The sequence below is a fragment of the Hydra vulgaris genome, chromosome 11 (genome assembly GCF_038396675.1).
Source record: "Hydra vulgaris chromosome 11, alternate assembly HydraT2T_AEP".
In the NCBI taxonomy this organism is placed as follows: domain Eukaryota; kingdom Metazoa; phylum Cnidaria; class Hydrozoa; order Anthoathecata; family Hydridae; genus Hydra; species Hydra vulgaris.
The window spans coordinates 35,277,470-35,292,223 of NC_088930.1; the positions used below are offsets into that span (position 1 = coordinate 35,277,470).

Consider the following 14,754-nt stretch of genomic DNA (forward strand, 5'->3'; position numbering starts at 1 on the left):
TATGCTCTCTAATTTTTGTATTAAAGTGAATAATGGCAGAACATAACGGCCTCACGTTGCAAACGCCGGAAAAGTTACGGTTTTTCAACATGTAATTATTTTGAAACCAACCATAATTCTTTTCCTTTCTAATGTTAAAGTATAAACAAGTCTCGGTTTCCTCTTTAAAACAAAATTGTAGTTTATTTTAAACATAGAGAAATAATTATATTCAGTCACACAGGTGCCAGTATTTTTTTATCAAACAAGTTGCATGAAAAACATGCTAAATTAACAAGTTTAGTCATGCTAGTTATGGGTTATGAAGATAGAAATTTCTGAAATCTGTTTCACCCCTCTCTCCGCAATATCAGAGCCAACTGTTCATGTTGCACGCTTACTAGGTCTTTCGAAAGTTTTGCTTCCCAGTGAAGGACATTAAAGTAAGGAGAATTGAGCATTATGACATTCACAGCCATCGTCATTCCATTTAACATTCTATTTCAATGAGATCAATCTAGAGTAATCAAAGTCGTCCAACTTTCCACCACCGGTTTTAATTTCAGCAGACGCAATCATAATTGGTTACCAAATAACCTGTCTGCCGCAGAAGTGAGAGTTATATATCCATTTTAAAGTGGCATCTACTTTTTTAACGCAATTAAGTTCCTCAATATAGTGTTATTCAATAGTTCCTCAAAGTTCCTGTTATTCAAAAAGTTCCTCAATATAGTGTTATTCCGAGTCATCCTGATTTACATTTTTTTTTTTTTTTTTTTTGGCTAAGCGTGACATGATTTTATCCTACTTGAATTTTTGCTTTAATCTCGAAAACTTTCGTGACCATACATTGTTGCTTTTTTCTCTCTTTTTTTGTCTAAACAGTCGTCATTATCTTTCTTTTGGGCAGACAGAAGTCTATATTTTTTATATGGCATCAGATGACCTAATATCAAAATGACAGTCATCGTTATCATTATCACCATTTATGTTAAAAAGAAGATAAGTCAAGTAAATAAACAATTTTAAAATGTCAAACAAAAAGTGTGTTGATGTATTGAAATGGTTTTTGAAATTACAAAAAAAATATTGAAACGGTTAACAAAAATCGTTAACTCAACGCATGTGTAGTACTTTGCTACGCAAAATGCTGGTCAATAACGGACGGTTCATGACTTGCATATGACGGTTCATGATTATTTGCAAGTGTTTCTTTGTTAAGCCAACAATGTTTTTGGATTCCACAACATTTTATAGCAAAATATAGCGTGCAATTTAATTTTAAAAAACTTAATTTACTATCATAAATTGCTACAATTTTAAAAATGATAGATATTTCAATTAGTCGATATCTGTTGCGCTAATCAAATCGTCATAAACGTAAATCGTTTGGACTGGCTGCTTATATAAAACAATTAATGTTCCCCTTGGAAATTTGTATAAATAGCGTGCTTATCGAAGCCTTGCTATCTTGGAGTAACCTATCAAACAACAACGGACTCGAGCAACTCTTCTACTACTAGCTGTGATCTACGATATCTTCTTTGTGTTTATCGCATATTCGTATATACTTATTAACCATAATAAATTGAACTCGTTTTACAATACGTAAAACAACAATACCGACGTATAACACTTACATATAAAGTTAGTCTATAAATATAAACAAAATGCTTTTAATTATAGACCGCAAAAAAGTTTTTATAATTTTTTTAATTTTTGATAATATAAAATACTTAAAATCATACAGGTTTTGCGTGACATTGTAAAAAACATGTCCGCAGTTATCTTTACTATTCTTTTAAATGAAACAAGTAAGCTTTTCAATTTGGGTTGTTTAATTTAGGTGGGTTGATGGTTTGTAAGCAGTGGCTTAGCACGACCGCACAAATGGCATGACTATTTAATTAAACATCTAAAAAATTTCTTCCGCATTTTGCACAAATGAATCACTATAAAAAACACACTGTAAATGACATAACCAAAAATGCATGAATTATTAGATAATTATTATAACTATAATTAAAATAGTTTTAAATATTTTTTAAAAGGTAAAATTCTCGTTTTCTGGCTTTTTGGTTTGCAAAATCTCTAACTGTTGTATTTCTATCCATCTCTTTAAAGTGCTTCTTTTCTATGCGTAAAATAGCCGAGTCACTTAAGAGATCTTACGCTATATCAAATCGCAGAGATGTTTTTATTAATTTGCGCTTTAAAAAGCTTAGTTTATCAGAGGCCACAGAAACGAGCCTCAGAGATGTTAAATAAATTACTTTCGCAGTTACTATATCTGGAAAGCTAGACATTAATTGAGCTCCATTATGGTGTCAAAGAGTTCCTTCACACTGCTTTTCGTTTCTTCTTTTGTGATGTAGATGACACACGAACGGAATGACAAAAATTAGCTTAGAAGGTCATATGAAACATCGTGTTTGTACTTTACAATATATACTACAACAAATTTAGAGAGTTCTTCATCAGAAAAATATGTTAAATTTTTTTGCAAAAAGAAACCGGAAATGACTTACAACACGTTGAAGAAATTCAAATTGGCTCTTCACTTAGTTGGAAAAAGTATCAACAGTAGGAATATAAACAGTTATCTTGAAACAACCTTCTGCTGTTTCAAGTTTCAAGTTTTAATTTTATTTTTGTTTTAATTGAGTGTAGCTGCATCCAGAGGTTTAAGTGTTATTATAAGGTTAGCATTTTTTCTCTGCAACAATTTTGTTACCGCACGTGCGATCGTAGAACTTTCTCCCAAAGGATAAAAGAAAAAATAAAACTAATTTTTATCATGTTTTCTAGAGTTTACCCAGCTTCATTTCAAATGGCTGGTTGATCACTTGTCAACTTTAAATTTGTGAGATTCTTAATGAAATCAAGATATCTATTTAAAAAAGATAAATGTCTACTTTCTCATCTTGTTGCGCATAAACATATTAACAAAATTTGCTTTTCCGAATATGTGCTAAAGGCTTGTAAAGTCCAACGTAGTGCACTTTCTCTAAAGTAAACATACATTTGTTGAACAATGCTGAAGAAAGTTTTTAAATCTTCAAAAGATTTAGCAGGATCACCTAACAATAAGTTTAATCAATGGCACACAAAGTAAACAAAACAACCAAAAGAAACAAAAACTATAGGGTAATTTTTTAAACTCTTCCGAGTCAATGCAGGCGTCAATGAAATTTAACAGGCAAAAAACGACATATCCATCTTTATCGTATTCATTTTTATCATATTCTTCTTTATCATATTGTTCTTTATCATATTCTTCAAATGTATTTTATTTAAAACAAGCAACCTTATTGCTCTATCACAAGCAATCTTATCGCTCTTTTTGTTTATGAAACTAAAATAAATGTTGTACAAAAACTTATATACTACTTTACATCAGTTTGTTAAGCTCGTACTAAATTAGATCATTTAAAAAGGATGTCTCGCGAAAGAAAAAAAAACTCAAATGCATCTTGAGACTTAACTCAGCGAAGCAATAGATTTGACAGACGATTGGTTGATCACCAGGCTGACGTTGATAACGTGCATTTTTTACTAAGTTGGTGACTAACATTATTAACCTAAAAAACATGTACAGTGTAAATGTTAGTCTAATAAATAGCCAACTATATCCGATTGCAATGCCAATTTACATTTAACTATATTGCTTCGTTGGTCCGTCAACAACAAATGCTTTAGGTTAACTAAATTATGCTGCTTGAAAATTTACCAAATTACAAATCTACTGTAATTAAAGAGACACAGCAAATTAAAAGTTATCAACTTATTTCACTAATCAAAAGATTGAAATATTGTATTTTATAAAGATTAGTATGCTTTGTAGTCTTTCTAAAAAAAAAGACTTGTAACTTGTAACTCAACCGATTGCGCAGTTCTAAAGAAACAAAAATAAGTAAAATTAAAATAAAAAGTAAAATTAACCATTTAGAATATATTAAATAAAAACTACCCCACCCCGTCCAATATCATTATTTAAATAAAACATTTTATACACGGACCAAGGTTTCCCAGCTAAAAACTTTAACAGCACTAATAAAACCTTTCTACAATTAGATTTTTTTAAACTAAAATTTTAATAAAAATGCATTTTTGTATAACATTTATTTATCATCTATCTATAAAATTTACAACCTCGTTAACGTAGATAAAGCGCAGAATAAACTTTACAATCGAATCGGTGAGTGGGGAAACCAGTTGAGTCACAAACTTCACATTTTTCTGGAGAGAGAAAAAACGTCATAACTCCTACAAATTTACAAATATTTAAACTTTTTTTATCCTCTCTTATAACATACATTGGATATCACACATTTAACGCAAGTTATAAGAGGGGATTAAAAAAGTTCAAATATTTGTAGGAGTTATGGCGATTTTTCTCTCTCCTAAAAAATTTGAAAAATTCGAAAAATTCTCCTGAAAAATTAGGAGAAATAAAGATTTGATGTGGTTTCTACACTCACCAAATCAATTGTGTTTTAAATATGAGCGGAAAATTGGATAACAATTACAAAAGGATTGGATAACAACTATAACAGTAAGTTGAATAACAGTAACGTTATATCAACGTAGATAAAGACAAAATTATCAGCTTGCTAATGTAAAAATCATAAGGGTGATGTTTATTAGTATCAAAAAAAATGTTATTTAAAACAAAAAGTAACTAAAAGTTCTCGGTGGGGAGATCTTTGGTGGTGGGGTGGGGTTAGGGAGGTCTTTGGTGGTAGGGTGGGGTGGGGGAGGTCTTTGTATATTTAAGTAGCTGTGTTGTAGTGATTTGTATTCAAGATGTTTGAGGTTTGATGTCAGTTCTGAGCATTAAAACGATCTTTAGGATAAAAACGTCAGCAAACTTTCTTCCAAGCGTTATTTTATGACAAGATAATATCTTCTTGTTAATTTACCTTGAAAACCAAAAATATAAAGATTAAATAACAATAAAAAAAATATTTAGTTTAAAGTTTATAAAAATAAATGTTATAGCAAAAAATTATTTGTATAAATGTTAACATAATTTTCATTCTGATTGACAAAAAGAATTTTCATTATAAATATTCCATAATTATAAATATTTTCTCCGCAATTAATAATATTCCCTTCGTAATTATAAATAATCTCTACGTAATTAAAAAAATTCTAATTTTATAACTATGTCTCCGTTTAATATTATTTATTGTTATACTGCTTAATTATCAATACTAATACAAATAATTTAATGTACTTTATACGTATGTAACCCCAGGAAAAAAAGTTTTATAGAATTTCTATAAACTTTTGGAACATATGGTCAATAGAATTCTATAGAATTCTATAGAATTCTATAGAATTTCTATAGAACCACTGTTAATTTCTATAGAAATTCCAATAGAACTTTTTATCTACTTTTTATTTTATAGAAAAAAAAGTTTTATTGCTATTTCTATAGAAATTAATAGACATTCTATAGAAATTTTATAGCATTTCTATATAGTTTATATAGACCATATGTTTTAAAAGTTTATAGAAATTCTATAGAACTTTTTTTCCTGGGATCTACTTTATATATTTGGTTGACATATTTAAAAAACATTTCCTATAAAACTAAAACTTAGTAATAAAAAATAAATAAGTTGTACAAACCTGCAAAAGTATGGAATCCTATTTAAAATCATTTTCTGGTTTGAGCTTTTTCTTAAATTTGACACGTTTTCTTTAATATTATTATAAATAAATTTATTTATTATAAAGAAAAAGCACTTTTTTCTTAAAAAAAATCTTTTTTTTGTTCCATCGACCATGTATTTACAGGTATATCTGTTTAAGTCGACAATAAGCAAATTTTTATTTCAACATTTTAATAAACAAGGTATATTTTATTTCAACATATTTTTATAATTCTAGTTTTAATGCGAATTCATTTTTTATAAATTATCAAAACAAATTTCAAGACATGTTTTTAATAATATAAACTGCATTTTAATAAAATATATATAAAAAAAGTTGAAAGTACCAAAATTGAACTTAAAATTGTTCAAAAAACCGATGCGGTCTATTATTTGTACGTTGTCACTCAAAAATATCTAATCAGCTATAAAACAAACTATATCACAATACGAAGTATTAAAAAAATACATATATAGAGTTAAAAATATCTAAGAATATAAGTTGGGATTAATAAAAATATATAATTTGAAGAAGTAAAAATGTTTTGTATCTAGATCGGCTAATTATCAATTATTTTTTTTATTGCTTCTTTAGTTTCAATAGTATCTATTTTAGTTTCTACTTTGTCGTTTGAAATTAATTGTGCTTTCTCATGTTCATTGTGGTTCGTTTTTACTGGCATTGAAGGGGATGTTATTGGCGTTAAATACATCGGGCTGTTTTGCTTTGAGTTATCTTGTTTCATATTAGACTTTACCGTCATTGGTGAGCTATTTTGAAGTTGATGATTTTGATCTGTCGTAACTAGGGAAAAGTCAAACTGATTGTTTGGTTCCTCAGACTTTATTGAACTCGGCACATTTTTATATGAGGGCGAATTTGTGGGTACATTTTTTTCTAAAGAAGAACTTTCCGTTTTTTCTCCTTTAAGTTGAGTAACTCCGGGTTTGTTTACTTGGTGATCGTTTTCTTTCTTTGTTTTCAAACCTTCGTCACTAACTCCCTTGATGCTTTCGTCTAACTCTTCAGTTGCATCGTCGTCATTTGTAAACATAGTAAATCCTTCTGTTTGTGTTTCGTCGTCTTGTCTTCTTTTGCGGTCTTTTTCTCCCCAAATCATATTAATTAATATATACAGCAGCAACACAACTATGCACAAAATTCCAAACATAACAAATGTTGTAGGTGCGCCATAATGATGTACCAAGATTCCACCAATTACCTCACCTGCTCCATAACCTAGACCCCAATGGACTCCGTGTAAAATGCACTGCATTGTGGTTTGAGCCCCAGGTCGCGAGTTGATACTAACATAGGACAAACATGCAGCCCATACAGCTGCTGTTGTTATTCCTGGAAGCAATTCTACAACAAGTACCAGCCAGGTATACGGCAAAATAGAATAATAAAACAATCTAATGGAGTAGCATATTAAACCTAAATACAACACCCGAATTTGACCAATTTTTGAAATTAACTTTTCTGATAAGAAATACATACTGACTTCAGCTACGCAGTTTACAGCTGAAATCACGGAAAAAAGTAGCTGAGTACCTCCAAGATCTTTTAAATGCCAAAACAAAAATGTTTTAATGAAAGCCATTAAAAATCCAAGATATAGGGCGGTGAACAAAAACATAAGATAAGTAGGGTCTTTAAGAGCAACTAGACCTACAGACAAACTTCTTGTTTGGCCTGCTTTTTGACTCGAACTGAACTTAAATTTAAACGCCACTACAAGTCCCAGTGTCATTAAGACTGCAAAAACATAAAAACACGGAATGTAGTCAACTATCTCACGGCTTTTCGAAATTGAACAGTGGTGCGTTGTTTTTAATGAAGCTCCAACAATAAATGCTCCTAATCCCCAACCTAACGATCCTGTCAATCTTTGTTTTCCATATCGATGCGTTTCTTTACCCAGCATTTGTAATGTAGCTGTATCCACTAATGCTAAAGAAGGTGATGCTATTACAGTACCAAAAAGTGTGATTAAAAATAAGCTTGTAAATGTTTTTGAAGCATCGATTTTATATCTGTTATAGAAATCTTGCTCAAAAGATGCTATGAAATCAACTGGCCACGGCCATCTTTCTTTAGAAAAATAAAAATCGCTTGTTTCTCTTTCAAGAACAACCATTTTTCCAATTTCTTGTTCGCCATCTAGGGCCATCATTTCTGACATATCCTCCGTTCTATTACAATGATTTTTTATAATAGTTGCTTGTTGCTTTGGACCTGGAACGAGGCTAAGTGAAAATGTTGACGTTATAAGTGCAGTCATTGATACAATTAACACAATCTTATGAATGTGGAACTTATCTGTAAGAGCACCCCAAACAGGAGTTGCCAGAAAGTTCACAAAAGGTTTAAGTCCCATGATAATTCCTACTTGACTGGGAGTCAGCATAAGCTGTTTAAAGTACAATGCTAAATAAGGAAGTAAAGAACCCCATGCAGAGAAAAAGCAAAAATAAAATGCTTTGGACGTTAATAGTTGGCGATTAACTCTCGGACAGCATAGGCCTTCCGCTCGACGATCTTCTGTTGTTTTAAGTTTTAAACTATCGTCTTCTTCTTCATCTTCGACTGGTTTATTAACTTGGGATGGTTTTTCCACATCCGTCCGAGCATTTCCACCTGCATCACCTCCATCAGACTTTTTTTCACCCGTCATTAAAGGCTCAAAAAAGTATTCATTAAATTAGGAACTTAAATTGTCTTTTTACATAAACACTAATCATTAAAAAAAAAAGAACCTCTTAAATGCACCTGCAGAGCGCTTTGTCGATTTTTTTCTAATAGATTTTTCTGCTAACTAACGAGGCGTGTAGTTCGGCAGAATTTAGCAAACAACACCGCATCTAACTTACTCATGCATATATTTTTTAAAATCATTTTTTAAAGTAACTTGTTCATATTAGTATTACCAGTTCTCAGTCTTTTTTTTTTTTTTTTTTTTAAAACATATCGAAGTTTCTTTTTTTGTACAAAAAGATTAAAAACATCCTGTATGCTTTTTTTTATATATAACAATAATCCAACAAACACACATTTTTTGTTAAATTGTTCAACTGTTGCTCGAACAACAAGCATGAACGGCATGTAAACACAAACTGCAACACAAACCCAAATTGAGCACAAACAACAATTTGAACTTGTTTAACATAAGCCTTATTGTTAAAAATTTTTAATAAAACTAAAAAACGATAAAACTATGAAAAAACACGTAAAACAAAAGAGTTGGCAACACATTTAGTAAAGCAAATTATATATTGATATTATATAATACTTTATGTAGCATATTTATCTTTTATTAATAACTACAAAACTAAAAAACTACTTAACATTTATTTCGATTTTGATTTTTTTCTTGCTTTTCCTAATTTCCTAATTATTTTTAATCATAGTAATTAATTTACCAACAAAAAATAACTTACAGCTGTTATTTCTTTTTTAAATTCTGTTAATAATTATTCTTTCATTTCGAAACATTATTCGAAACTATTCTCTTTTTTTTAAACATTCATAAACATTCTTTCATCGCAATTTTTCGCAAAGCATCTTTTTGACATTTGGCATAAATATATACATACAAGAGTTTGCTCCATGCGTGCAAGATCTTAAACGTCAAAAAATGCTACATAATGTCCCATATATATATATATATATATATATATATATATATATATCACACTTGTCCGAAAATGTGAATAAATACTCCGAAAAGCACCGGAAAAACTCTTTGGTGGGAACAATATACACACCTTCCTGATATGAAAAATCCAAAAATTGAAATCTTTTATGACCGTCCGAGAAAAAAAATTCACTTTGAAGTTTTCGGCATAGTCAAAAAAGTTGAAAAATGCTGGAAATGTAACATTTTTTATCTCTGTAATAAAAAATATAAAAATAAGTCAGAAATTGTATATTGACTTCTTTAAGAATCATAATAAAACAATTTTTGCTTTTCTGAACATTTTATTCTCAATAAATACAAGGTTATTTTTTCTTATGTAATCAAACATTTCTTCACAGCACTTTCCACATATTAAATTCAAACAGTGCATTCCTTTAATTTTAAATTCAAAATGACGATTTTCTTCAAAAATTTTAACAGGTTTTCAAGAGGAGCCCATGCTTTCACAAGTTCTTGCTGTTGAAATCAACAAGACAATTTTGTAGGTTTTGCAAATATTCTGGATGGTCTATTGGCCTCTTGTATCTTTCCCAATGTGTCTTGAAGTTGTGATGCAATATTTTTGTGGCCTGCTCACTGTACTTGCCAAGAGATTCCTTTCTGTGATCAATGAGTTTCTTGACATGAATGAAAACGGCGTGGACTTTAGGGGTCACACTTGCCTTTGGCAAATAAAGGAAGGAATTTTTGAACTGTGTAATTTTTTCAGCATAGTTACTCTGCAACTGATTTCTAAAATAAGAGGACACAACTGCATCAAACTTTCTGAGTGTATTAATCCATGGAAAAACTTGGAATGCTGAGTCTTCTTCAGCAAGTCTTTGAAGAAGATCAACATGTTTCAAAAGTTTTCGGCACTCATTGCCAGCAAACTGGCCTCCATGAAATGGCTGAAGCTTGATGTGTAGTGCTTTTGGCCATTCATCAGCTTTATCCCAGGTTTTTTCAGTGTTTTGAACAAATGGTTCACCACGCCAAGTAAAAGATGAAGTTCCATGGGTGGAATCTTGTCAAGAACAAAAGTAGAGTCATGCACATCTAAGAGTGGACCATGAACAACATTTCGAAACTGCTTGGCCTTCTTGTGGTTCAGACCTAAATCTTGAAATGAAGCAAAGCACTTTCTTATTGAGCCAAAAGTGTGGAGTTTTCCACATTGTGACAAGTTACTGTGATCCGCATCACACCAAGTACATGGATGAGAGCTGGCATGGGATTGAAGCCTGCAAGCAAAGTTTGCTAACTTCATGCCGCAGGACAAAGAAAAATCTACTCCACTTGGACAAATAAAAGACAAGATGCTTTTGAGGTTATCATAATTTTCAGGAACATCCTCAGCAACTGCAACGAGAAGTTGGCGCTTAACTCCACTGTCTCTGAGTGTTTGAAATAACACAGCCTTTTTGCTTGGTGGTGAAATGGATGGAAGTCTTGTTTCTTCTTCTGGAATGCTAAGACTGACTTTAAGGAAAACACCTCCACTATCGATGCCCAACTTCACCAAGTAGTCACCTTGAACATGACGTTGGAAGAAGACATCAGACAGATTTTTGCAGTGAACCACATGTTGTTTTTTGGACTGCTGCTTTTCATTTAAAATGGGTATGTATGTGTGTGAGAAGTGGTCTGCCAATTGCTTCTAATGTTAAGAAACTTTTCTTTAAATCTTGGCTCGACAACTTTTGTATTTGTAACTTGGTTTAATGTAGATGCAAGTTTTTTGATGTTGTTGTTTGACAGTCCGGTGTTTGGATGCAGAAAAGATCTTTAGCTCGTAGAAATGGCACATCGCCAAACAGTCTCTTGGCGTTTGAAGGACCTTTAGGAAAGAAATTTAAAAAACGCCAACTTGAGACACCTAAAAAGCAGTGGCCTGATTAAAATGCAAAACATTTTATGTAGTACTTTTACTGTTGAAGTATTAAGCAAGATTCCCTTTACCTGGAGTAATTGGCATGGGACAGCCTCTACCACTTTGTGCAATTCTGACAGTTCTATGAGGTGAGGACTGTTTTGCTGAAATAACAGTCGATGCAATCTGTTTACTGGCTTTTGGATACTTTGAAGCAAGATTTTCTCTGAAGGTGTATTGATTGCACTGATGTGACACTCCTCTTGCAACAAGTGTGAGACAGTCTGAACATCTTTTTTGATTTTGTGAAGCTCCTGAAGATTCTGATTTGTCCAAAGGGTGCTTTTGAAGTGCTTTCAAATGACCAATTTAACAAATTATGCAATCACAAGGCTTACCACGTGTCTCTGGTCTAACCAGGACTTCTGAGAAATCAAAAAGTTTTGGGAGAGCCACATTTTCACCTTTGGACTTTTTTCCTAAAAGAACCCTGCAGGTATTGCATATTCCACTTGGAACTCGTGAATCAGAAAAGTCAAGTGTGAATGAAACTGATTTCTTAATTTGTTCAATTAAAAAACTTGTCAATTCTCGAGTACATTTGATCAAACATAGGAAACAAACTGTTTTCCTACAGTCATCATGTTTTTTAACAGAATTTGGCATTTTTGCTTTGAAGTTAAAAAAAAGTTGTCATGCAGAATTTAACACTTGACAAAAACTGCTTTTTCCTGGAATTACAAAAACTTGTTTAGAATTAAATATTTCTCACTAGGGCTTTGTAACAAAACGTTTTTTAATACAATTTCTGACTTATTTTTATGATTTTTATTCCAATGATACATATTATACCATATTGCAAACTTTTTGGACAATGCCGAAAACTTCAAATTGAATTTTTTTTCTTGGACGGTCATAAAAGATTTCAATTTTTGGATTTTTCTTATCAGGAAGGTGTGTATATTGTTCCCACCAAAGAAAAGGGTTTTTCCGGTGCTTTTCGGAGTAATTATTCTTATTTTCGTGTGATATATATTTATATATATATATATATATATATATATATATATATATATATATATATATATATATATATATATATATATATATATACATATATGAAGAGTCAAGGCCCCCGAGAGCTTTCATGACGCCCGAGGCTTAGCACCAACTAGGCGCCCCTTTAAGCATGCGTTTTTTTAAATTAAAAGCATGTATTATACAAATTAATTACTGTTCTTTTATTTCTAATACTGTTAATTTACATCTATATTTCAAAGAACGGCATCTGAATTAATAACACTTATGCAGCATATTCACTGATTAGTATTAAAAAACAGGTTCTTTGAAATTAATATTGAAAATACTCTTTTCTTGCTTTTTTACAAGTTAAAGGCATTTTTCTTTATTTCATCTTGAGATTGAATCTTGAATTTTATCTTCGATAGTCGTTCTTCCTCTATAGTGGCCCTACAATCATTTTAAATCAATTTTAGTCTACTTAAAGGTCGTCCAACCTTTAAGTAGACTAAAATTGATTTAAAATGATTGTAGGGCCACAAGCGACAGGCACTGGCATTGCGTTAAAAAATTCGAATTAGAATGTATAAAGACTAAAAAATAGACTATAAACCCTTTGAGTATATTTAATTGAGAAAGCCTAAAGTGTTTTCTCAAGTAAAAAATGAAAACTCCTTTAAAATATTAAGGTGCAAATTATCTTCTATAAAGTTGTTTTTTATTTCACAAGCTTTAATTTTTACCAGTTCTTGATCTTTCAACCAGAAGAATGAGAACCTTAAAGAAACAGTTCTCACAATCCTATTTTTAATTGTAGATAATAAGCAATTTTATATTGCAGTATGAGGTCATTGCGTTCTTCGAGTGTAGTCAAGCCGAGTATTTTTAGTTTTTGATCTTAACTAAAATGTTTAGTTAACGATATTACGCTTGTTGGACACGTTTGAGTAGAGCAATTTTCAAAATACAAGACTCTAGATGTGGTTTAATGTACAGCTGATACAGTTTTTTTCATAGCTAAAGAGCTCCAACACTGAAGTGACTTCTTGAGACAACCAAGCATTCGATTGCCAACCCAAGTTGCTGCTTCTACTTGTACTTTGAATTTTTTGGATATTGGCACTCCAAGGTCACGCTTAGATTGGCACAAACTATACTACGTCCGTTACCGTCAATGTCAACCATGGTATTATAAATTAGTTTTTGCGACAACCAACTTGCATTACTTTGCACTTCTCGACGTTGAAATTCACAAAGCAGCTGTGCGATCAAATTACAGCACTGTCGATGTCCGCTGGTAATTTTTAATAATCAGAAGAAAATTCATTGACACCGATAATTTATATGATCATGCCATCATCGGCGTATAGTCTGGTATGGTTATAAATGCAGTCACTGATGAAGAACACAAATAGCAGTGATGCAAGAACTGATACTTGAGAGACGCCACTTGTTACCCTTTTCCACTCAGACATTTATTCTCCAATTATTACTCATTATTGTCTGTTAGCTAGCCAACCAGTGATTTTCTGTTTATTATCAATAAATATTTAACAATCAATGAAGTGTGTGTTCAATAAATCTAGTCTCAAGAATGATACAACTTTTAAAAATATTTGAAAAATTAATCGGAAATTCTGGCAGAAAACCTTTACAAATTAAATTTTAAAACTTGGTTTTCTCGGAAACACAAAAAATGGATATACGGCCTTATATCTAAAAAATAAATATATATGTACCTGAAATACCCAATTCTCCTGTTTTAGCATGTTATATTTAGAAAAAAAGGAATCTTTTTCTAAAACTACATACTAAAACAGAAGAAATATTGCATAAGTAACAGAAATTTTCAATAATTTTATTTTTTAAACATATAAATAAAGTGGTTTAAAAAAATATTATTCATGAAAATATAAGTTAAACAAAATACAAGATTTAACTTTAAATTGATTTAAGTCCAAGTATTGAGTGGCATTATACCACGTTAATAGCAATGTAAAAGGTTTCATAATTTGAAAATGCGGCGATTCCTTTTCTTACCAAACCAATTAAAATTACTTAATCAACAACATCTTTAACTAATAGTATTACAAATAGTTACGTACAAATGAGGTCTTTTAATGTGTTGTTAAAAACCATATTATATATATAATATGCTTTTTACATATTATATATATAATATGGTTTTACAACATATATATGTAAACCATATATATGTTGTTAAACTCATTTAAAGACTTTATGGCAACCAATGGTATAATGATGTCTACTTGCGTAAATTTTGAGATGTAATATCCCAGTGGGCACAATACGTTTTATTAAGTTTAAACCTTATAAAAACGTCTAAAAAACGTTTTAAAAACGTACCGTGCCCACTGGGATTAATATAATTATGAAAAACCAATGATTTTGGTAGCAAATAAAGATATTTACGTACAAATTTCTAAATTTCTCATGAAAAAAAAGCGTACGTACTTTATGGACGACCTCTAACTGCCTTGTTTCAGCTTTTAAATGGTTGGCAAGAGCGTAAATATTTTTG

General features: G+C 30.9%; 1 protein-coding gene across 1 annotated transcript; it reads right to left on the reverse strand.

Annotated features, from left to right (window-relative positions):
* Positions 1 to 5,814: 5,814 nt before the first annotated feature.
* LOC100214056 (major facilitator superfamily domain-containing protein 6) lies at positions 5,815 to 8,753 on the reverse strand. The gene has a single exon (XM_065810913.1). It carries the CDS (start codon positions 8,315 to 8,317, stop codon positions 6,200 to 6,202), a length of 2,118 nt encoding a protein of 705 aa, XP_065666985.1. The 5' UTR covers positions 8,318 to 8,753; the 3' UTR covers positions 5,815 to 6,199.
* Between the last annotated feature and the right edge of the window lie 6,001 nt (positions 8,754 to 14,754).